The sequence below is a fragment of the Schistocerca americana genome, chromosome 2 (assembly GCF_021461395.2).
Source record: "Schistocerca americana isolate TAMUIC-IGC-003095 chromosome 2, iqSchAmer2.1, whole genome shotgun sequence".
In the NCBI taxonomy this organism is placed as follows: domain Eukaryota; kingdom Metazoa; phylum Arthropoda; class Insecta; order Orthoptera; family Acrididae; genus Schistocerca; species Schistocerca americana.
Window position 1 is genome coordinate 1,018,010,798 of NC_060120.1, and position 23,951 is coordinate 1,018,034,748.

Sequence of the window (23,951 nt, forward strand, 5' to 3'; positions counted from 1 at the left end):
TTTATCATAAATTAAACTTAACTGCTGTTGTCGGTCTGTTCACTGAGGTTTGTAACGCAGTATTCGCCTTGGGGTTCTAGTCACCAACATATGCAGAATGTGTTGTTTCTACTCCTTCTTGGTCCGTGCAGCTTAATCTCGCGTATATTTCACAGCTAATTCTGTCCTTAAGTATTGTTCCCAACTTTATCCTTTCTGCTGCAGAGATTAAAGGAACTTAATTTCTGGTGTTTTCAGTTCGCTAATATCTCTCTTTGTCAAAGCCCAACATTCTTCTCCTACAACAATGTGAGAACAGCCATTACTTTGTAAAATTATATCTCAGTATCTGCCTTCAGATTCCTTTTTTGAGGTCCTACAATTTTTGTCTCACACATTCTCTGACAGCTATTTGTTTCATTTTTTATATCTCTAACTATTCAAAGGTCACATCAAAGCTGAAGTATTGGAAATGGGACACTTTCTCCAATGTTTTCCATCAATATATAGAACTGACTTACTTGATTTCACTCCAAGAAAAGTTACAATTTTAAATTTAGTTACTGAATTCATAAAATTATATGCAGAGCTCAAGAGGTTGAGCTTATACACTGCACATCTGTCTTCAACTTCTTGAAAAACTACTTCATGAGCAGTGTAGAAAGCTCTTCACGTATAGTTGGATTACTAGTTTTATTCCCAAATGAGCATTGTCTGCTTTCCAGGTTTAGTTTGGCTAGATCCCTCCCTTTTCTGTTAATGTCTTTCATCAATTTATACTCCATTTCTGGGCTTCCACATATGTCATACACTTTTCTGCTTAGGAATGCATCCAATGACGACTTGTATGCTTGCTGATCATTTATGTTTGTTTCTTGATTCAATGTATTACTGTTTTGTTTCTTTAGTTTTTAGTCAGTAATTAATTTCTGCATGTTTTATCCTTTTCGTGAACTGCTCTTTTATCACATCTTCCATATTTTAAATCCTTTTTCCCCCTAGCATTACTTTCATACTTTACATTAATTTTTCTAATTTTACAAGTGGACCTTACTGGCTGCTGTCTTCAATTTTCTTCATATTTAAAGAACTTGCAAGTCAGTACATAGACATCAGTTCCTTAAAGCAGTACAAAGCAATTCTCAAAAACAAAAAACACTCCAAAAAATTGACTTTCTAATCATGATATCGCTGGTTCAGTTCTTGTTATAGGTTGATTTTTTTATATTTTTATTTGACTTCAATATTGTTGAAAAAAATGGAAAATGCATGTACCAGCTAAGTCTGCAGGTTGCACTGATGTATTTGACCATGAATGACACCTGTGTTATGTCTTCAATATGTTGCAAGAGTCAGTCATGGTCAGAGCAGTGTTCCATGTAGTTGTGAGTGCATTATGTCGGAGCTAAGTGAATTCGAACATGGGCAACGTGTTGGTGCTCATGTTATATCCTAGCCAGTAATGCCACCCGAGCCCGCTGCCAACAGGTTGGCAGCATCAAAGTCCGGACGCCGTCCGCATAAGCAGTGCCAGTGAGACAGGAAATCGCCGCAAGTCTGAACGCGCCACCGCTGGCTTCTGGCTTCTTAAGCGCTGGAGTCGCGAGCGCTAGGACAGTTCTGTATTCGCCGCTCAGTTGTATACTCGCCACCGAATTGTGTACTTGCTAGTCAGTTGTGTGTTCATCGCAGCAGAGTTGTTGTTTGTCGTCAGCCGATGCTGACCTAGCCGCTCCGACTCGAACTAGACAGATTTCTGTAGACACGGAGTTCCCTACTGTGTTGCTGTATCTTCGTTAATAAAGATAAGTACCGACTTTTATTTAATCAGAGTGTTTGGGTTTTCATCTTTCTGTTCACTGTTCCAGCGGACCGGTCGGCCCGCTATTAAAAGTGTGGCGGTGACTTCGTAAGCCGTTTCTACAGCGAATTGCTTGTCGCTACGAACACCGCCACAAAAGCTCATAAGGTGGATTCTTCCATAACCAAGGTACCTGAAGTATTTGGCATTTCAAGACGCATCATATCAAAGATTTATACCAAAAACAGGAAAGGGGAAAACATCATCTGTTAAGTCACAACATGGACGAAAGTGGGCTTTGAGTTACCTTGATATGAGGTCATTTAAGAGAATTGTGAGAAAAACTATGAGGACAACAGTCACTGCAGAACTTAAGATCACCCACACAAACCTTGTCCACAGCAAAACAGCACAAAGGGAGCTCCATTAGCTGGGAATCACATGGCAAGCTAGAATTCCAAAACCACACATCAGTGATGCAAATGCCCGTAACAGGAAAATGTTGTACCAAAGCCACAAAACCTGGAACAATGGACAATTTCTGGCTGAGTTTACATTGATGTATGCTGTCTCAAGTCTATGCTGCAGACTGCTTGCTGCCAAGAGTTGAATATGGCGGGGGTTCTGTGATAACCTGGGCAGTCATATCGTGGCCAGCTTTTATGACGATTATCAAATGGCAAAAATGGCTCTGAGCACTATGGGACTTAACATCTGAGGTCATCAGTCCCCTAGAACTAAGAACTACTTAAACCTAACTAACCTAAAGACATCACACACATCCATGCCCGAGGCAGGATTCGAACCTGCGACCGTAGCGGTCGCGCGGTTCCAGACTGTAGCGCCTAGAACCGCTCAGCCACCCTGGCCGGCTGACGATTATCATCTTGGTTCATGTAGCTGATGTGAAGTTGTAGAATATATTTATTGTTCATATACAGGGTACAGACTAGAGGACACACAAACAAATCATTATGAAGAAAGAACTCAACATTTTATGTAGTTGAGTAAATATGCAATAGAAAGACACACTCTCCAACTCCAAGATGTGATACTCTTCATTTCACAAACAGCACTGAGTTGCATGGTGCATGTGTGACAATGACAGGGCACACTTACATGTTGGCAAACTACACAGTTCCACAGATGATTCCTGATGTCATTTTCCAGCAGGATGATGCCACACCCCTCTACCACGCTGATGTTACCACGTTTCAACGTAAGATGTTTCCTGAGCACTTCACTGGAAGGTGTGGACATACGGGGTCCTGTTGCCTGGAACCCCTCAGTCTCTCGATTTGACTCTGCTTTATTTCAGTGCACGCGTGTTTATCAAGGACATGTTTATGGAACAAGGGTTTGAGATCTGGTAGATTTGAGACAACGGATGTACACCAAGGTGTGTCATACTTATGAACATGTGGCAAGAAGTGGGGTACTGTTTTGATATCTGATGAGCTATGAATGGTGCCTACATTGAAATGCACCAACAAGCATTAAAAAGTTTGAGCTCCTGTGAACAACATCAGACAAATAAAGTTATAAACTCTAATAGGTACTGAAATATAAACTTATGTTTTTGTATACCTCTTGCCCGGGCACCCTGTATTACACATCCTGTGCAACCAATAAATAATTAAACTAAATAAATGTGTTTAGTAATATTATATTTATGTTTCTAATATCATGTTGGCATTTTTTTCATAATCTCTAGAAATAAAAAAATTATATTTTTAATTTTTGTGCCAAATTTTAAGTTATTATGAATACTTGCTTTTTCACGTGATTAATAACTAACAATGAATAAATGCTACTTTTATAAAAATTATGATTCAATAATTGTTAATTAACTTCTCGATTTGATAATAAATACTGAATTCAAATAAAAGTTTAAAATCTGTTAAGTGTATTGAAATGTTTTGCACTTCACAATTGTCAGAAATCTTCAAAGTCAGTTTTTTTATTTTTAGTGTTTTTGAGAGCTACATCATACTGCTTCACAAAATTGATATTTGACTTTTAAGTCCTGTAAGTAATAAGATAATTGAAGATTCTATGTCCATAATGTCCCCTTGCTGGTATTGCATCTTGAACATTCCATAATTCTTTAATGATATCTTTTTGATTAGTTGCCCATTTTCTCAAGTTCTTGCATCAGTTTGCATTGGTAAAGATACAGGACACTTTTTCTTGCAACAGGTGTACTTAAAGGCTATGTTGCTTTCTCCAACGATTTTAGTTTTTTGTTTCACTTTCACACATCTTGCTCTATTTGAATTTTAACTTAAAATGATACTGATAAATGCCCAGATTTCTTACTCTGTAAACACATGTACCCACCACCCATGCAGCTTATTCCTTTTTTCTTTTTCTTTAAGACAGGCTGTACAGTTATCTTAATAGCAATATTCAACACTACACAATCATAGCTTGAGCCCCCCCTCCCCTCATGTTGTTATCATTTATGTCTAGGCACGGCTGCAAAATTCAACACGCAAAGATATGCACAAAATCTGACTGCCAGGAGGACAGTTTGTGAAATAATGTGCACATTGTATAACAACCAATTGGAAACCTACACAAACAGTAAATAATGAGAGGTTAATTACTGCACACAAGTATATTGCTAGATTCTAACCGATACATATAACACAGTAGCCATTTGAAAATAAAATAGATTTATTTACAATCTGAATAATGATAGTGACAGCCACAAACTCGCACAGTACCATGAGATGTTAAACAGAAGTGTTAGATAAGGTCAAAACTTCAAGGGTCCAGGATTTCTGGTTATTCAATGTCTGATTTTCTCTTAATAGCACAACATCTTCCACTGACATGTTTACACATACCTGAAGTTACAAATATTATGCAATATGTAATATTATTTATTTATAATGAGCAATATTAATTATTACTAATGCATACCTTGTCTCTGGAGCTAATCATATCATGAACAGAAATGCGTTCTGGAACACAGACCCCAATCAGTTGATATGAATTGATATGTGATGAAACAAGTATTCCACGATGCCACCTATAAACAGCAATATTTTACCGTAGGAAAACACAATCATGTTGTAATTAAGGAGATGCAAGAAGTTTGGAAGACAAATTACCTAAGAATTCTGACTACCTCTTCAAATTTCACAGGAAATAATACTACCAGAGCATCTATTATCTTGTTCACCTTCTTCTCCATTGCTTCACTTCCAGCAAGGACAACTGTCCTCCCAATAAGAATAGAGTACAGTACATGATGGGCAGCCTTGGGAAAGCTCTTGAAGAATTTCAATAAATTTTTTCCTGCCAATAATAATTTTGTACTCAACTTATCATTATTAAACACATAAAAATGAACTGAGAAAAATCAAATCTGCAGCTCTATAAATGAAATAGATATTTATTTGAACCTCCACTTCAAAATTTACAAGACTTTCACTAAAAATATCACTAAGCCCATAGAAAAAAAACACTGGATTTCAAGTAGGTAAAGGAACAAGCTGGCTTTAAAAATGTATACAAAACAGTGAACCACTTGCAAGACAAGAATGAAATTACACAATGAAGTAATGAGCATTAATTAGCATTTTGCCTGAGATTCACACATTTTGAGAATTCTTTTAACTTAGTTTCTACAAATTTTGTACTAAAACCCTCAGAAGCAAGTAAGCAATGCAACATGCATTAGTGTGCTGAAGACTAGATGTGTAATTGCTGCAGACTCCATTAGACCTCATCTGGATAGTGGGAAACTTAAAATCGAAAAAAGGGTCAGGCAAGGAGATTACATATCACTAAAACTATTTTTTAGATGTCGTAGAGGAATTTTTCAGATCATTAAATCTAAAATGGAAGAAAGTATTGATGACACTGAACGCACTACCTCTAGTGAGGATACAATAAAGTACAATCAACACAATGGAAAGTAAACTGTACAAATAAATGAGGAAGTTCAGAACCAGTTGATGAGTTTTTGCATTTAGAGCAGACATATAGAACAACTACAGGAGGGGCTAAATAAAAATGGCCCACAAAACACTTATAAGATTGATGCGGGCAACTGGGGAACTGGAAATCACAGAAAATGCTGAAAATCAAGCTTTTGATTGCTGTCACATGTCTGTTCAAGTGCATCTCTGACATGCTCTGCCCTGAGCAATGTGCTGTTCGTTACATTTGACTGAGTGAGAGGAGTAGACATGTTTAGCGAGCTGTTGGATGCAACACAAAAAAGTGCTCACAATAAAGTGATGAGTGTTCATTGTCAAATTTAACATGAAGCACAATTTCTGGAGAGCACATACTGGAATGTTGGTACAAGAGTTTAAGATGGACAGTGTTTTGGTAAAACCTCCAGCAAAGTCTGTGGCGTAAAACTTAGCAGCAAAATGGCAGAAAATGGACTCTGTAGTGGATAAAAACTTATAACTTTACAAAACGATTTTGAACACCAGAAAACATTTCTCAAGTGACTCAGATCAGTATTATTTTGCCCTAACTAAAGACAGACAGCAAAAAGATGAACAAACAGATGAGTAAAAATGGCCTACAGTTATTCTGGTAAATTAAACAGTGTTTCAAAACAAAGATCCTGGATGTTTTGAAAAGGAAAGTTTACAATTAGAGTGTCTACTACTGAATTTTTACTTAGGGAAGAGACACATGGACATTTAACATGAAACCTTTTAACAAATTGAGGATTGATCAGCAAGCAATGGAAATATGAATTGTGGGAATTAATAAAAGAGACTGGGTGTCAGAGAACAGCCAGGAGAAGACAACATAATTACGACAGTGATGAAAATGAAACGGATGTAGGCAGGCAACAAGATGGTTAAGAACCACATAAGTTATTTGCTGGACTCCAAGAGACGAGAAAAGAAAAGCCAGTGATCCACTGGAAGGTGAACAGATTACATTAGAAAACAAAGGAGCAATGTGGATGTGTTCCACTGAAGACTGACTGACATGTCTACAAATAACATTCATACAGCAGTGAATATAAAATGACTGAGAATGTATCAAAATTTCAGCATATGCCAACATGTGTTTCTCGAGTGTTAAAGAAATTATTATACCTCCCTCCTCTTATATGCTATGTGAAAACATGAGATTGAACCTTGATACTGTTACTTAATGACTGACCTACATACCAGTCTCTCTTCTTAGTCTAACAACAGAAAATACAAGATGTAATACAACAGTATGAAATAGGATAGACTGCTACTCACCACAGGGCAGAGGCTATTTCCTGTAGTAAAATATTTGATGACAGCAACATGTTTAAACATCAAGTTCAAAATTTACAGTAAGAACACAGTTCATTGCTGCATTTTTTCCAGTATTTATCATAATCACAGATACATCAAACACTACAAACTAAAGAAGGCTACTGGATTTATTCTGTACTTAATGTACACTCTAAAAAAGAATAAAAAAAAGAAAAATGCACCACGAAGGAACTATCCGAATGGGATGAAAACCAGCAAATGTGATGTACATGTACAGGCAACAAATAATTACAATTTCAGAAAAGCTAGATGATTTATTCAAGGGAAAGAGCTCTACAAATTGAGCAGGTCAATAACATATTCGTCCTCCTGTGGCACTTATCCAAGCAGTTATTTAGCTTGGCATTGTTGGATGTCCTCCTTAGGGATATCACACGAAATTCTGTCCAACTGACATATCAGATGAAGCTGGTTGGAGAGCCCTGCCCACAATGCTCCGAATGTTCTCAACTGAGGAGAGATATGATTATCTTGTTGGCCAAGGTAGGGTTTGGCAAGCATAAAGACAAGCAGTAGAAACTCTCACTATGTGCAGGTGGCCATCATCTTGCTGAAATGTAAGCCCAGGATGGCTTGCCACGAAGGGCAACAAAATGGGGTGTAGAATATCGTCGACATACCACTGTTCTGTAAGGGTTCCATAGATGACAATGAAAGGGGTCTTGCTATTAAAAGAAATGGCTCTGCAGACCATCACTTCTGGTTGTCGGGCCGTATGGTGCATGACTGTCAGTTTGGTATTCTGTCACTGTCGGCGATGCCTCCAGACATGTAAGCAGCCTGGAATCTCATTGACTAGAGTAGAATTATCTGCAGTGATGAGTCCTGCTCAGAAATGAGCCCTGAGCATCAGTGCAGACATGTCTGGAGACACCCCAGACAGCGATGAGATAGAAACTTGACTGTCACCTGTCATATTGTCTGACAACCAGGGGTGATTGTCTGGGGTGCCATTTCTTTTCATAGTCGGACTCCTTTGGTTGTCATTTGTGGCATCGTTACAGCACAGCAGTGCAAACAAAAAGATACAGGCATTGAATTAAGGATATATCAGCTATGGGGTGGCTACATTGTTTTTGAAATACAATTCAAGTAACTTCCCATGAGGTAATAAACAAGTGGGTGTGTTACATCTGTGCAATATTTTCTTGATGCCTCTTTAATATAACTCATGTGGTAGAAATTAGAAATCCAGTCAAAATATTTCTCTGTTTTTATACTGGCAGGCACAAAGACACTTACAGCATAAATATTTTGAAAAATTTTTCACCCTTTTACCTGGTAGTCCATTTGGTAGTTGGCTTCTGCTGCTGTCCCATACACAAAACATGAATAATTTTTGCTGATCACTATCCAGATGCTGCAATGGTGATTCAGATTCTGCCCAGCTGTCTGGTTCAGAAACATCAACATAACTTTCACAACTTGGCTGACTACTTCCATTGCTTTCTGAATTGCTGCTACTACTGCTCCGCTGTTTTTTAATCACTATATCACTGACCGATTCTGGGGCAGAATGGTAACTGCTGCTTCCTTCATTTCCACTAACAACCTAAAAATAGACTACAAATGTAATGCAGATGCTAAATCCATGTACTTTTAACACTATTCAAACACACACACACACACACACACACACACACACACACACACACACACACACAAACGCACCTGCAACAAACAAAAAATTTAAAAATAAAATTATGTTCATCATGAAACTTCACAAAATATAAAAATGAAATGAAGCACATTCATATGTTTCTCTGTTCCTTTCATAATTTACAAATACAGATGAGTGGTAAAGTAGGGTGCTTTGCTCAGATAAAATAAGTTATGCAAAAAAATAATAATAAATAAATAAATAAAAATAAAATAAAAATAAAAAGACAAGGAGTTTAGGGTCTTGAGAGGCTAGGAAGCTTTCCTGTAGATGACCAATAAACAGGCTGGAATACGAGTGTGCTAAGCAGATGCCCATGCCTGTGCTGTGGAAACGTTTGGTTACCTTCCCTTCAAAGGAAAATTAGTTGCGTATTAGGATAAAGTTAGTAAGGTATATGAGTAATGAAATAGTGGGTTTGGAGTCTGAATAATGCTGGGAGAGGTAGTGTTCAATAGCAGGAAAACCATGGGCATGAAGGATGTTGATGTATAGGGAAGTCGTGCCAATGGTGACAAATAGGAATCCAGGAGGTAAAAGAAGTGGGGATGGTGCAGAGTCAGTAAAGGAAGTGGTTGGTATCTCTGATGTGGGAGGTTAGATTTTGGGCAATTGGTTGGAGTTTCTGGTCACTGAGGGCCAAAATTCTTTTAGTGGGTGCACAATAACCAGCTCCAGTGGGATATCCAGTATTGTTGGGTTTTGAGTATTCTGGGGAGAAAATAAAAGGTGGGTGTGCACGTTATCAAAGGGGTGAGGAGGGAAATGGATTCAGGGAAATGGTTCTGTGAAGTGCCTAAGGCTTTAAGAAGGGTTTGGAGGTTATTTGGACTTCCAGGATGGGATCTCTATGGCACAGTTTGGAGGTTGTGAAGTCTGACAATTGGCAGAGGCCTTCCACCAGCTAGATACTGTGATTCACAATGACAGATATGGAATATTTGTCTGCACAGGGTGACTACTCAAACTTGGAGGGGAAAAAAAAAGAGGCCCTGAGAATTCCAGGTGTGGGGAGGAAGATGGTATCATAAGGAGCTCCTGATAAATTAATGATGAGTGGGGCGGGGAGATAATGACTTTCCTTCCCTCTCACTGAGGTGTACCAACCATAAGAAGCAGTAGTTGAACTGTAGTTTTTAAATACAGATAATTTATATGAAATAATATTCATAAGATTAACACACTTTGAAAGATTAAATATTTTAAAATTTGTGATTTTTAAAACTCAATTAAAATTAAATTTCAATGCTAAGTTAAAAACACAGTATTTTCTGAGATTTTATGAACTTCCTGAAATTCTCTGAGACTTCCCCTATTTTTCCAGGTAAAATGTAATTCCCTGAGAATTCCATGTTTTCCAAAGAAATTGCCACACTGCCACAGGTATAATGATTACATCAGGATCTGTTTTGAGACTGGGTATGGCTATCCTTTCTTCTGCTGAAGGGTTGGTGTTCTTAGGAAGGGATCTGAGGATGGATGGTGTGCCCAAGTTGGAGGTAAGGAATTCCTGGAAGCAGAGGTTTAAAATACCGCATCAGTTGTAAATTTCTTTATTTTCACATGACTGATTTTGGACAGTTATAAGCCCATCTTCTGGTGTTATACTGAAAATAGCAAAAGACAAGAGATAATTTTCATACACTGCAACACACATAAAAAACAAAACAAAAAAATTTCTGAAAAGTTTTAAAAACTTTTAAAAAACGTTTTGAAACTGCCGGTCGGGCTAGGTGCTGTGAAACCTATGTCAATGCGAAAGTGGCACCAGACAGTACTACGGATGACTGCTTGGGTAGGGAAATATACAAATGATATCATGACACTTACGCTGTGCTGTGGCCCCTGAGAGCTGCGTGTACCAGGCACAGTGTGCTGCCTATGAGTGCAGAACAGGGAGTAGCAGATGTGAATGAGAAGGCAAATTGGTAAACCAGAGTGGCAAAAGTGCTGCCATCTATTGATGGAAAGAAGAATGTGGGGTCACAAGCCCGGCCGTTCACAATTTGAATTTAGTGGTTAACATTTAAAATGAAGAAACAACAAACAAAAATTACATAAAAAAAACCGGTCATGTGAAAATAAAGAAATTTACAACTGGTATTTTCAACCTCTGCAATAATGCTCAGTTGCGGATGTTCTTCCAACAGGGTTGTTTGAATTCCTGGAGGATACTCAGGGTGTGTTAGATGGGAGTGGGGGAGGATCATAGTTGGATTGTGGTATGAACTGGGATAAGCAGGGTTCAATTTTGGGATTAGATTGGCTTTGGTTGGAGGGATTGGAGATTTTCTACCCTTCGTGGCATAGGTAGACTGTTTATCATCACTTGCTCTTGTGGGTACAGCAAACCTCACACAGTCCTTAAGTCTGCAATACACCGACTTCACAAAGTGAACAAAGCACCAGAAAGTCAGGGACATAGTCAAGTTGGCGCAGAAAGACAACAGTTCCAAATCAGTAACCACTCGAGACTGGAAAACAAATGGAGTCAGCTTGGCTGTGCAATGCCATGACACGAATAGCTACAAAGTTCAGCAAGCAATGAACCGTGCTATAAGCTCGGGCCACAGGTTCAGTGGCAAACAGTTACCACCAGGTAATGCCACACGATGTGCATATCTCAGTGGCCCGCAGATGCCACTGGCAAACTAAAACACTTTAGTCTTTGGATGTCTACAAACATGGATGACGAGGAAGCACCGACTACTGAAGCCAGTGTCACCGGACTACCAGATGCACGAGAGCTCAGTAAATCAGATGGCGATCTTGACGGGGAGTAATCAGTTGATTGAAGAATACGGTGATAACCAGTACTACTAACAACATCGAAAAATCATTGAACAGTGCCTGTGCTGAGGCAGTCACTTCATATGCCTTAGCAATTTTTAACACATCACTCAAAGCAGAATCTGACGTTTCTAAAGCCTCTGGACTAACCTCACTATCTGAAGCCAGATTTATTATAACGTCCCGAATTAAAGAATTTGCATAAGATGCATCACACTTTTGACATTCAAAAATCACACTTATGAGCTAAGCCTTGTAAATGAGCAGTCCACGCTGCATAGGATTGTTTACTTCGTTTAACACACTGATTGAGCTTGAGTCTGGCTGTAATGAAGGGCATCTGATGACCGTAGTATTCAGTCAGTGAATTACAAATGTCAGAAAACTTCAAACTGCTGTGGTCTGAGAACAGGCGTAATTTTTGCACCACTTCATAAAATTTACAACTTGATGACACTAACAGTGCACAACAGTGACCAGGATCATCAGTCTGACTTGCCTTGCAGTGCAATCTGAAACATCATAAATAGACCTCCCAACTGTCGCTTGCTTTATCAAAAGAAGTGAATGGTAGAGGGGGAAGTGCAGAAACAGCAGCTGCCATCTGTTGTTGATTTTGAAGAAACTGTAACAGCAATTTGTGCTGTTGCTGCTACAACTTGACAAACTCAGGATCCATGGTTCGCTAAACGAAACAGCACTGTGAGAAAGTTACCTGTTGCCAGTTTGCTATCCTGCGTGGCGTAGGTGGACAGCTTATCGTCACTTGCTCTGGTGGGTACACCAAACCACAGGAAATGAACAAACATTCCTATAAGTCTGCGACAGACTGAGTTCACAAAGTGAATGAAGCACTAACAAGTCTAGGACTTGATGAAGTAAGTGTAGAAATACAACAGTTCCAAATCAGTAACCACTCAAAACTGGAAAACAAACTGAGTCAATGTGGCCGTGCAATGGCGTGATACAAACAACTACAAAGTACAGCAAGTAATGAACTATGCTTCAAACCCGGGCCACAAGCTCAGTGACAAACAGTTGCTACTGGGTGGCGCCATGTGACATGCATATCCCAGCAGTCGCTTCCCTTACGAAAGTGACCCGCAGCGACCACTAGCAGCCCTTGTAACTTTGACATACCCATGTCCATGCTAGGTGAGAAATCTGAATCATTGTTGGATACGAAAGGTGGCAAAAATTTGTTTCCAGTGCAAGGCTCAGGAGAAGGAGAGCAGGTATCTTACAAGTCCAACATGGTTAAATTTCAGTGTAGGGCTGAGGATGAGGCTTTTGGATAACACTGAAACTTCTGTAGGGCGAGGATTTTGATGGAAACGTGGAAAGGTAGGAAGTTTTGGAGGATGTGGCAGAAGGAAGTTTTGGAGGATGTGGCAGAAGGAAGTTTTGACGGATGTGGCAAACTGAAGAGATCAGATAGACAGGGTCTGAGTTGACGAGGAGGAAGGCTGTGGGTGGGATGGATGTTGAACAGTTGTGCTCCATAGTGACATCAGGATGTCAGCAGGTTGGATAGCTTATGGAAACTGTGCCTGAAATGGTCTTACAGGCACTTGAGTGTAACAGATTCAATTTCAGAGATGTGTATAGCAGCAGTATCTTGCAGGGGGAGTAGGGATGATTCTGGTATGTCTGTGCCATGCAGATGTGTTTTTGCAGAATCAGGTTTCTGAGGGAGAGGGACTAGCAGAATCTGAAAAGGTGAAGTTCACTGTGAAAGGAGGGGTGGGATCCAGAGAAAGAAATTTTTACAGTTAGGCTGTTGGGGGAGTAATAATGGCTTAGGAAGCATTTGAGGAACAGGATGGGGGGACTCAGCTTCGTTCAGGGAAAGAGATATTTTCTGAAATGGTGCTGACAGATGGAGCAGGGATCCACTGTGGCAGTGATGGCATTGGGGAAACTGGAAATGATGTAGGAAATGAGCAAATGAAGGCTTTAGGTGGTTGTGAGGGCAGCTGGATAACAGAAAAAGACGCATAAAAATACGTAAAGACATGCAAAATGTGCACAAATATGTAAAGATACATCAAATATGCACAAATATGTAAAAATATGCATAAATACGTGAAAATATTCACAAATATGCGAAGATACATAAAAATATGCACAAACAAATAAGTAAAAAATGTACAAAACCACGGGGAAAAAGGACAGAATTGATGAGGTACTGGAATACACACATGTTGACATAAGGGAAGAGAGAGAGGGGATGGGTTAGATCGAGGTTCAAATGTTCATGTGACACAGGTAGGTGTGGAAAATAACACATGAAAACAAGCAAGGATGAGGGAGGAAATGTGATCAATAGGAATAATTAGAACTACCAGCCGGATGAATTACAACAGTGCCTAGCACATAAATTCAATACTATTGTGCATGTGGCGTTAAAGGGGATAATGCATCAATATGAACGGCACCCATTTCTTGTGACGTAAGGCCAATAAATTATGCCTCAAAATAAGTGTTTTTCAGAGTAATTAATTTTATGTTCATCTCATCTTTAGGCGTTTATATCTATGTACATGTCATGAACACTGTATATTTACGTATGGTGTTCTTCACTAGTCATCTTAAAAACTTCCATTACAAGATTATGCATTAGTAAAGAAACAAACGTTCATGACATGTACAAAAATGTACACATCTGAAGATGTGTTGCCAGGCATCTTTAAATGTCATCACAAAAAAATAAATGCCTACGACAAAAGCAACTTGTTGCAGCTAATTCATTATAATTTACCTTCATTTTCAGCAGTCATAGTATCCATAATGGATACGAATTTTTTAGGTACCAATGTTAATATGAGAAAGAATAGGAAAACAAAATACAGAAATGAGATAGAAATCCCTCTCAACAAACTATTAGGAGTAAGTTCTCAAATTTCTTCAATAGGCTAGATAGAAACCAATCCCATGCCGGATCTGGCTGGGACCGCCAGTTGTCCATTCATGCTTTATAGGATAGTAACAAATGAAAACATCATAGACTTGTGAGATGAAAGAAAAGCCACTGGGCAAAACAAAACAATGGAAAGTCCAAGTTGGAATTTCAACAATAATATGAAAAGGATAAACTGCAACTCACTGTAAAGGTGACACATTGTGTTGCAGACTGGCACAATGGAAACACTGTTACATATTTAGTTCTCAGCCAATTCCTTCTTCAGAAAAGAAAAGAAAAGAAAACATGCACACGCGCGCACACACACACACACACACACACACACACACACACACACACACACACACACACACACACAATAGAGGGAAACATTCCACGGAGGAAAAATATATCTAAAAACAAAGATGTGTGACTTACCACACGAAAGCGCTGGCAGGTCGATAGACACACAAACAAACACAATCATACACACAAAATTCTAGCTTTCGCAACCAACGGTTGCTTCATCAGGAAAGAGGGAAGGAAAGGGAAAGACGAAAGGATGTGGGTTTTAAGGGAGAGGGTAAAGAGTCATTCCAATCCTGGGAGCGCAAAGACTTACCTTAGGGGGAAAAAAGGACAGGTATACACTCGCACACACACCCATATCCAACCACACATACACACATACACAGACTTACCTTAGGGGGAAAAAAGGACAGGTATACACTCGCACACACACCCATATCCAACCACACATACACAGACATCTGTGTATGTGTGGTTGGATATGGGTGTGTGTGCGCGAATGTATACCTGTCCTTTTTTCCCCCTAAGGTAAGTCTTTCCGCTCCTGGGATTGGAATGACTCTTACCCTCTCCCTTAAAACCCACATCCTTTCATCTTTCCTTCTCCTTCCCTGTTTCCTGATGAAGCAACCGTTGGTTGCGAAAGCAGAATTTTGTGTGTATGATTGTGTTTGTTTGTGTGTCTATTGACCTGCCAGCACTTTCGTGTGGTAAGTCACATCATCTTTGTTTTCAGATATATTTTTCCTCAGTGGAATGTTTCCCTCTACTATATTCATATCATTAATTTGAACCCAACAACTACGTTTGTTATTGTCACTGTTGCATTTCTAAATCTTTTCTGTCGTCTTATTTTCTCTTTCTGTTTTTGCCAGTAGGTTCACTTTGTATTCACCTTCTCCTTTTTACCGTAATCTACTATACAATTTTATCCCGCCTATATATACTCAATAATACGTAACCCACTTCCAAACCATAACCAAAAAATTTTTTTTCCGCTTTCAACACTACCGCTGCTATAAAATCCACCGTTTCTAGTTCACAAACAGTTCCTTTCACCTATTATACAACCATTTCGGCTAGTTCTAATAACTTTCGTTTTATTTCCATTTCCGTTTTTCCCACATCATTGATCATTTTTAGCCGCTTCCCACAGGTTTTAACGTCATTATTTCTTCGTCAGACAATTGTTAGCCTCATTCTCATAATCGGCCACCACAAAGCCACTCCTTTTAATACATTTACACGTAGTTTTTTCGAAATTTTCCCAAATTTCTCCACCCTCTAACGTATTTTGGCGGCAACACAACCACCTAAGCTTTATGCACATCGTTGTCTACCAACCCAAGTTCACCACAGGATCAACACAACCCAGCTTTAACCAACACTTTTTCGCCTTCTTTCACACCAGATCTCCAGTTGCTTTCTAGTTCACCTTTATCCCTTCCCCATATATTTTTATTTTACATTTTTATTTTCATTTTCATTTCAGCCTCATGTTACACTTTCCACCTTCTAATAAATACCATGTCACCCGCACAACACCCCCACAACGACCCCATTAAGTTTTATTTACATTCCCTCCGCAAACATGCCTTCGCCCTAGCCAGATTACGCTCCCATATTTTATTTTCTCAGGCTTGTCTGACATTTGGCATTACCCCCAAAGGCCTCACACTTAAAAAGTTCCCATCTCTGGCTGCAACCCTTCTTTCCATCAGTCCCTATACCAGTTCCAAACTGAACAATCCATTGCCCTCACCCACCTAATCCTTCACCTACACATCAACTCAGCCAATGAACACACACGTCAACTCCTATCCTTAATAAAAGTCCTCAATCTTTCCACTCCCACATCCACACCGGCTGTTCAGAGCATCCTTCTACAGGCCAACCGCAAATCAGAACAGCATGCCACCCTCCACCTCAAAAAACTATGCAATCTCCTGGTTTCCCACCTCCGGAAAGGCAACTCACTCACCCTTCACAACCTTTCCAGCAAACCTCAACCTCCTCTCATTGCACACAAAACCAGTCTCTCCCATCTACTCAATCTCACACTTCCAGCTCCACTCCCTCTAAAACCTCAAAATTCCAATCAACACAATCTGGAACCACAACACCCCAATTCAATAGTTAACCTTTCCTCCAAACCTCTCTCCCAATCCGAAACCTCTGTCCTATCCAAAGGCCTCACCTTCAGCCCCACTCCCAGATTCAACCAAACAGCCCTCGTCAAAGATTTACTGTCCTACACTTGTACTCTCTGCTGGAATTTTAAAGGCCTTTACAAATGTCTGCTTGTGTCTGTGTATGTGTATGTGTGGTTGGATATGGGTGTGTGTGCGAGGGTATACCTGTCCTTTTTTCCCCCTAAGGTAAGTCTTTGCGCTCCCAGGATTGGAATGACTCTTTACCCTCTCCCTTAAAACCCACATCCTTTCGTCTTTCCCTTTCCTTCCCTCTTTCCTGATGAAGCAACCGTTGGTTGTGAAAGCTAGAATTTTGTGTGTATGATTGTGTTTGTTTGTGTGTCTATCGACCTGCCAGCGCTTTTGTTCAGTAAGTCACATCATCTGTGTTTTTTTTTATATATATATATATATATATATATATATATATATATATATATATATAACATTCCACGTGGGAAAAATTAGACATGTCTGCTTGTGTCTGTATATGTGTGGATGGATATGTGTGTGTGTGTGTGTGTGTGTGTGTGTGTGTGTGTGTGTGTGTGTGTGTGCGCGCGCGAGTGTATACCCGTCCTTTTTTCCCCCTAAGGTAAGTCTTTCCGCTCCCGGGATTGGAATGACTCCTTACCCTCTCCCTTAAAACCCACATCCTTTCGTCTTTCCCTCTCCTTCCCTCTTTCCTGATGAGGCAACAGTTTGTTGCGAAAGCTTGAATTTTGTGTGTATGTTTATGTTTGTTTGTGTGTCTGTCGACCTGCCAGCACTTTCATTTGGTAAGTCACATCATCTTTGTTTTTAGATATATATTTCCTACGTGGAATGTTTCCCTCTATTATAACTCCACGTGGGAAAAATTATATATAAAAAAACTATATATAAAAACAAAGATGAGGTGACTTACCGAACAAAAGCGCTGGCAGGTCGATAGACACACAAACAAACACAAACATACACACAAAATTCAAGCTTTCGCAACAAACTGTTGCCTCATCAGGAAAGAGGGAAGGAGAGGGGAAGACGAAAGGAAGTGGGTTTTAAGGGAGAGGGTAAGGAGTCATTCCAATCCCGGGAGCGGAAAGACTTACCTTAGGGGGAAAAAAGGACAGGTATACACTCGCACACACGCACACATCCATCCACACACACAGACACAAGCAGACATATTTAAATATGTCTGCTTGTGTCTGTGTGTGTGTGGATGGATGTGTGCGAGTGTATACCTGTCCTTTTTCCCCCTAAGGTAAGTCTTTCCGCTCCCGGGATTGGAATGACTCCTTACCCTCTCCCTTAAAACCCACTTCCTTTCGTCTTCCCCTCTCCTTCCCTCTTTCCTGATGAGGCAACAGTTTGTTGCGAAAGCTTGAATTTTGTGTGTATGTTTGTGTTTGTTTGTGTGTCTATCGACCTGCCAGCGCTTTTGTTCGGTAAGTCACCTCATCTTTGTTTTGCAAGCACACCTTATGCCTACATGACCACTCTCTCTGGCTGCCTATATAATGAACATGGACTCATGGATTCAGAAATCAGAGATCAACAATAACTGCCATTTATGTGTGCATAAATTTTTGTATTCTAACCCCAGAAGACAAGTGACAGGAATAAAACAGTAGTATTTATTGACCTACTGATAGCTTTTGCCTAACAGCCCTGCCGCAGTGGTAACACCACTTCCCGTCACATCATTGAAGTTAAGTGCTATCAGGCGTGGTTAGCACTGGGTCTTCCCAGCACTGTTGGCAAGCGAGGTACAATCAGTCCTTGTGAGGCCAATCGAGACACTACTTGACTGCGAAGTAGCGGCTGCAGTCATGAAAACTGACAAAGACCCGGAGAATGGTGTGCTGACCACACGCCCCTCCATGGCCACATCCAGTGATGTGATGACTATTGGCTGAGGATGATACAGCAGCCAATTGGTACTATTGGGCCTTCGCGGGTCTGTTTGGATGGAGTTTAGTTTAGTTTATTGATAGCTTTTGACATGGTGGATTGTAAGATTCTGCTGTCAAAGCTTGAAAAGTACAGTACTTGAAGTCTGTCCAACAGTTGGATCAGTTCCTTGCTGAAAAATCATAAGCAAACATGAGCATCAAGCATTCCAATGTCAGTATTAAAACTATTTCTGAACACTTGTCAGAGTATAATCTATTAAACACGGTGAACGCCAAAGGTAACCACAATTCTAATAAAAGGGCAAGTAAGGAAGAGTCACAGCACTGTCACAAAACAACTGGGTGCTGAATAATTAGCTTTTAGTAAACAGTAAAAGAATATTAAGTAATTAATTCAAATTGATGCTACAGAAGTTTAGTGTTTTACTGTGATTGATCCATTTCGGGTAGATGGATACATCACACGAAAATACTAAACTCCTACAGCAACAATTTGGATTTCATTACATTCTCAGAGATATCTTCAATACTGCGGGCCCATTGGGTCATAAAATAAAACTATTACACTAACATTTCACAATGCTCTGAACAAGGATACACACATCCCATTTCCCTGTTATCAATAATGAACCAGTTGGTAACAGTACAGGAACCAAATTCTTAGGATTATGACTGCAAAGGAATGTAAAATGAGATCAACATATAGAATATCTTACCATAAAATTGAGCAAAGCCTGCTACCTGCTTCCCTCACTAAATCTTGCTATAGTAAGAAAACAGTATAGAATAGATATCATGTCCACTTTTATTCTCACCTTAAATATGAGGTCACATTTTGGCAAAATGCTAATAAAACAGCTATCACACATTAAAACTCCAAAAAAGGGCCATTAGAATTATGATGGATGGAAACCTAGACTCATGTAAAGCTTTACACGCCTCTTGTTTATTTTATGCATTACTCCATCCAGGAATATCCTTATTGTTCTGTATTACAATTTTTATGTAACTCTTGATAACTTTGCAAATTAACCTATGGGCCCTCTGTTACAGTGCTGTACCAGACTCTATAAATCTTGCAATGATATAAAACTGATAAACAAAAATGTCACAATACAATTTGAATCCTTTCCTTCATGATCACATAGTGACTTGTGAGTATCCAGGTTCTTTTATCTATTCTAAGTGCACTCCCTTTTCTCTCGATAACATGCCCTTTTCTCTTTATAACATGTTGCTCAGATAATCTGTTGAACAGGGAAAATTCCTTAATCATACAATAAATTATTAACATTTTTATCTCACATAAATCAGAAATCAATTCCTGAGATTTGTACACTCTTACAAATGCAACTAGCTAACTGTCTCTCTATATGAGATATCTTCATCTAATAGTACAAATTATCTACTAATACATTGCTTATGTTTAAGTGTGAGATGAAAGAGATGTCGCAGTATGTATACCCATTTGGGAAAACAACCATCCAAGTAACTTATCTACTCAGATGTTTTATTTAGATGGTTAAATAGTAGCACTTCAGTTGCAGGAAGTTCTTGTCTGAGTATTGACCAAACAACCAAATATGAGTCTACAGAATATTATACCAGCTTTGTGGTAGATTAAAGACTTATTAGCAAATAGAACTCACCATGCTGTTTTTAATGTTATTTATATAATACTTCATAGCAACGGCCTTGCCGTAGTGGATACACCGGTTCCCATCAGATCACCGAAGTTAAGCACTGTCGGGCGTGGCTGGCACTCGGATGGGTGACCCTCCAGGCCGCCATGCGCTGTTGCCATTTTTCGGGGTGCACTCAGCCTCGTGAGGCCAACTGAGGAGCTACTCGACTGAATAGTAGCGGCTCCGGTCAAAGAAAACCATCATAACGACCGAGAGTGCGGTGTGCTGACCACACGCCCCTCCTATCCGCATCTTCTACTATTTGACTTTTGAACTTCATCTTATTTTGAGAAATCCTTTTATTGTTTGATCTGAGATAATACAGGTCTATGTATTGAATACAATGGTTTATAATCCTCAACGTTTTTAATCCATTCTTCCACACTAACATCAGTGACAACCCAGTCACATTTTAGGCAGTGACCACCACGTGTCTCTTGTTTGCTGTTATGGTCTTCAGTCCTGAGACTGGTTTGATGCAGCTCTCCATGCTGCTCTACCCTGTGCAAGCTTCTTCATCTCCCAGTACTTACTACAACCTACGTCCTTTTGAATCTGCTTAGTGTATTCATCTCTCTGTCTCCCTCCGATTTTTACCCTCCATGCTGCCCTCCAATGGTACATTTGTGAACCCTTGATGCCTCAGAACATGCCCTACCAACCGGTCCCTTCTTCTTGTCAAGTTCTGCCACAAACTCCTCTTCTCCCCTATTCTATTCAATACCTCCTCATTAGTTACGTGATCTACCCATCTAATCTTCAGCATTCTTCTGTAGCAACACATTTCGAAAGCTTCTATTCTATTCTTGTCCAAACTATTTATTGTCCACGTTTCACTTCCATATATGGCTACACCCCATACAAATGCTTTCAGAAACAACTTCCTGACAAATCTATACTCGATGTTAATAAATTCCTCTTCTTCAGAAACATTTTCCTTACCATTGCCAGTCTACATTTTATATCCTCTCTACTTCGGCCATCATAAGTTACTTTGCTCCCCAAATAGCAAAACTCCTTCACTACTTTAAGTGTCTCATTTCCTAATCTAATTCCCTCAGCATCACCCAACTTAATTCGACTACATTCCATTATCCTCATTTTGCTTTCGTTGATGTTCATCTTATACCCTCCTTTCAAGACACTGTCCATTCCGTTCAACTGCTCTTCCAAGTCCTTTGCTGTCTCTGACAGAATTACAAAGTCATCGGCATACCTCAAAGTTTTTATTTCTTCTCCATGGATTTTAACACCTACTTCGAATTTTTCTTTTGTTTCCTATACTGCTTGCTCAATATACAGAGTGAATAACATCGGGGATACGCTACAACCCTGTCTCACTCCCTTCCCAACCACTGCTTCCCTTTTATGTCCCTCGACTCAAATAACTGCCATCTGGTTTCTGTACAAATTGTAAATAGCCTTTCGCTCCCTGTATTTTCCCCCTGCCACCTTCAGAATTTGAAAGAGAGTATTCCAGTCAACATTATCAAAAGCTTTCTCTAAGTCTACAAATGCTAGAAACGTAGGTTTGCCTTTCCTTAATCTTTCTTCGAAGATAAGACGTAAGGTCAGTATTGCCTCATATGTTCCAACATTTCTACGGAATCCAAATTGATCTTCCCCGAGGTCGACTTCTACCAGTTGTTCCATTTGTCCGTAAAGAATTCATGTTAGTATTTTGCAGCTGTGACTTATTAAACTGATAGTTCGGTAATTTTCACATCTGTCAACACCTGCTTTCTTTGCGATTGGAATTATTATATTCTTCTTGAAGTCTGAGGGTATTTCACCTGTCTCATACATTTTGCTCACCAGACTGTAGACTTTTGTCAGGACTGGCTGTCCCAAGGCTATCAGTAGTTCTAATGGAATGTTGTCTACTCTCGGGGCCTTGTTTCGACTCAGGTCTTTCAGTCCTCTGTCAAACTCTTCACGCAGTATCGTATCTCCCATTTCATTTTCATCTACATCCTCTTCCATTTCCATAATATTGCCCAGAAGTACGTCGCCCTTGTATAGACACTCTACACTTTCCTTCCACCTTTCTGCTTTCCCTTCTTTGCTTAGAACTGGATTTCCAACTGAGTTCCTGATATTCATGCAAGTGGTTCTCTTTTCTCCAAAGATCTTTTTAATTTTCCTGTAGGCAGTATCTATCTTACCCCTAGTGAGGTAAGCCTCTACATCCTTACATTTGTCCTCTAGCCATGCCTGCTTAGCCATTTTGCACTCCTGTCGATCTCATTTTTGAGACCTTTGTATTCCTTTTTGCCTGTTTCATTTATAGCATTTTTATATTTTCTTCTTTCATCAATTAAATTCAATATTTCTTCTGTCACCCAAGGAGTTCTACTAGCCCTCGTCTTTTTACCTACTTGATCCTCTGCTGCCTTCACTACTTCATCTCTCAAAGCTACCCATACCACTTCTACTGTGTTTCTTTCCCCCATTCTTGTCAATTGTTCCCTTATGCTCTCCCTGAAACTCTGTACAACCTCTGGTTTAGTCAGTTTATCAAGGTCACATCTCTTTAAATTCCAATCTTTTTGCAGTTTCTTCAGTTTTAATGTACAGGTCATAACCAACAGATTGTGGTCACAGTCCACATCTGCCCCTGGAAATGTCTTACAATGTAAAACCTGGTTCCTAAATCTCTGTCTTACCATTATATAATCTATCTCATACCTTTTAGTATCTCCAGGGTTCTTCCATGTATACAACCATCTTTCATGATTCTTGAACCAAGTGTTAGCTATGATTAATTTATGCTCTGTGCAAAATTCTACCAGACGGCTTCCTCTTTCATTTCTTACACCCAATCCATATTCACCTACTACGTTTCCTTCTCTCCCTTTTCCTACTCTTGAATTCCAGTCACCCATGATTATTAAATATTCATCTCTCTTCAGTATCTGAATAATTTCTTTTATCTCATCATACATTTCATCAATTTCTTCATCATCTGCAGAGCTAGTTGGCATATAAACTTTTACTACTGTAGTAGACATGGGCTTCGTGTCTATCTTGGCCACAATAATGCATTCACTACACTGTTTGTAGTAGCTTACCCGCACTCCTATTTTTTTATTCCTTATTAAACCCACTCCTGCATTACCCCTATTTGATTATTTATAACCCTGTATTCACCTGATCAAAAGTCTTCTTCCTCCTGCCACCGAACTTCACTAATTCCCACTATATCTAACTTTAACCTATCCATTTCCCTTTTTAAATTTTCTAACCTACCTGCCCGATTAAGGGATCTGACATTCCACGCTCCGATCCGTAGAACACCAGTTCTCTTTCTCCTGTTAACGACGTTCTCTTGAGCAGTCCCCGGCCGGAGATCCGAATGGGGCACTATTTTACCTCCGGAATATTTTACCCAAGAGGACGCCATCATCATTTAACCATACAGTAAACCTGGATGCCCTCGGG

The 23,951-nt window shown here is 39.6% G+C and overlaps 1 protein-coding gene and 1 pseudogene across 1 annotated transcript in view; one reads left to right on the top strand and one right to left on the bottom strand.

The window, feature by feature from the left end:
• LOC124596378 (guanine nucleotide exchange protein smcr8b-like) overlaps window positions 1–23,951 on the bottom strand; it is a 105,282-nt gene that overhangs the window by 2,612 nt on the left and 78,719 nt on the right. Inside the window, exons 9-11 of the mRNA XM_047135493.1 lie at window positions 8,353–8,626; window positions 4,900–5,086; window positions 4,709–4,817 (exon numbers count right to left, since the gene is read on the bottom strand). Of these exons, the coding sequence (XP_046991449.1) occupies window positions 4,709–4,817; window positions 4,900–5,086; window positions 8,353–8,626 (570 nt within the window). The remainder of the gene's footprint in view (window positions 1–4,708; window positions 4,818–4,899; window positions 5,087–8,352; window positions 8,627–23,951) is intronic.
• On the top strand, window positions 20,511–20,628 carry LOC124597527 (annotated as a pseudogene).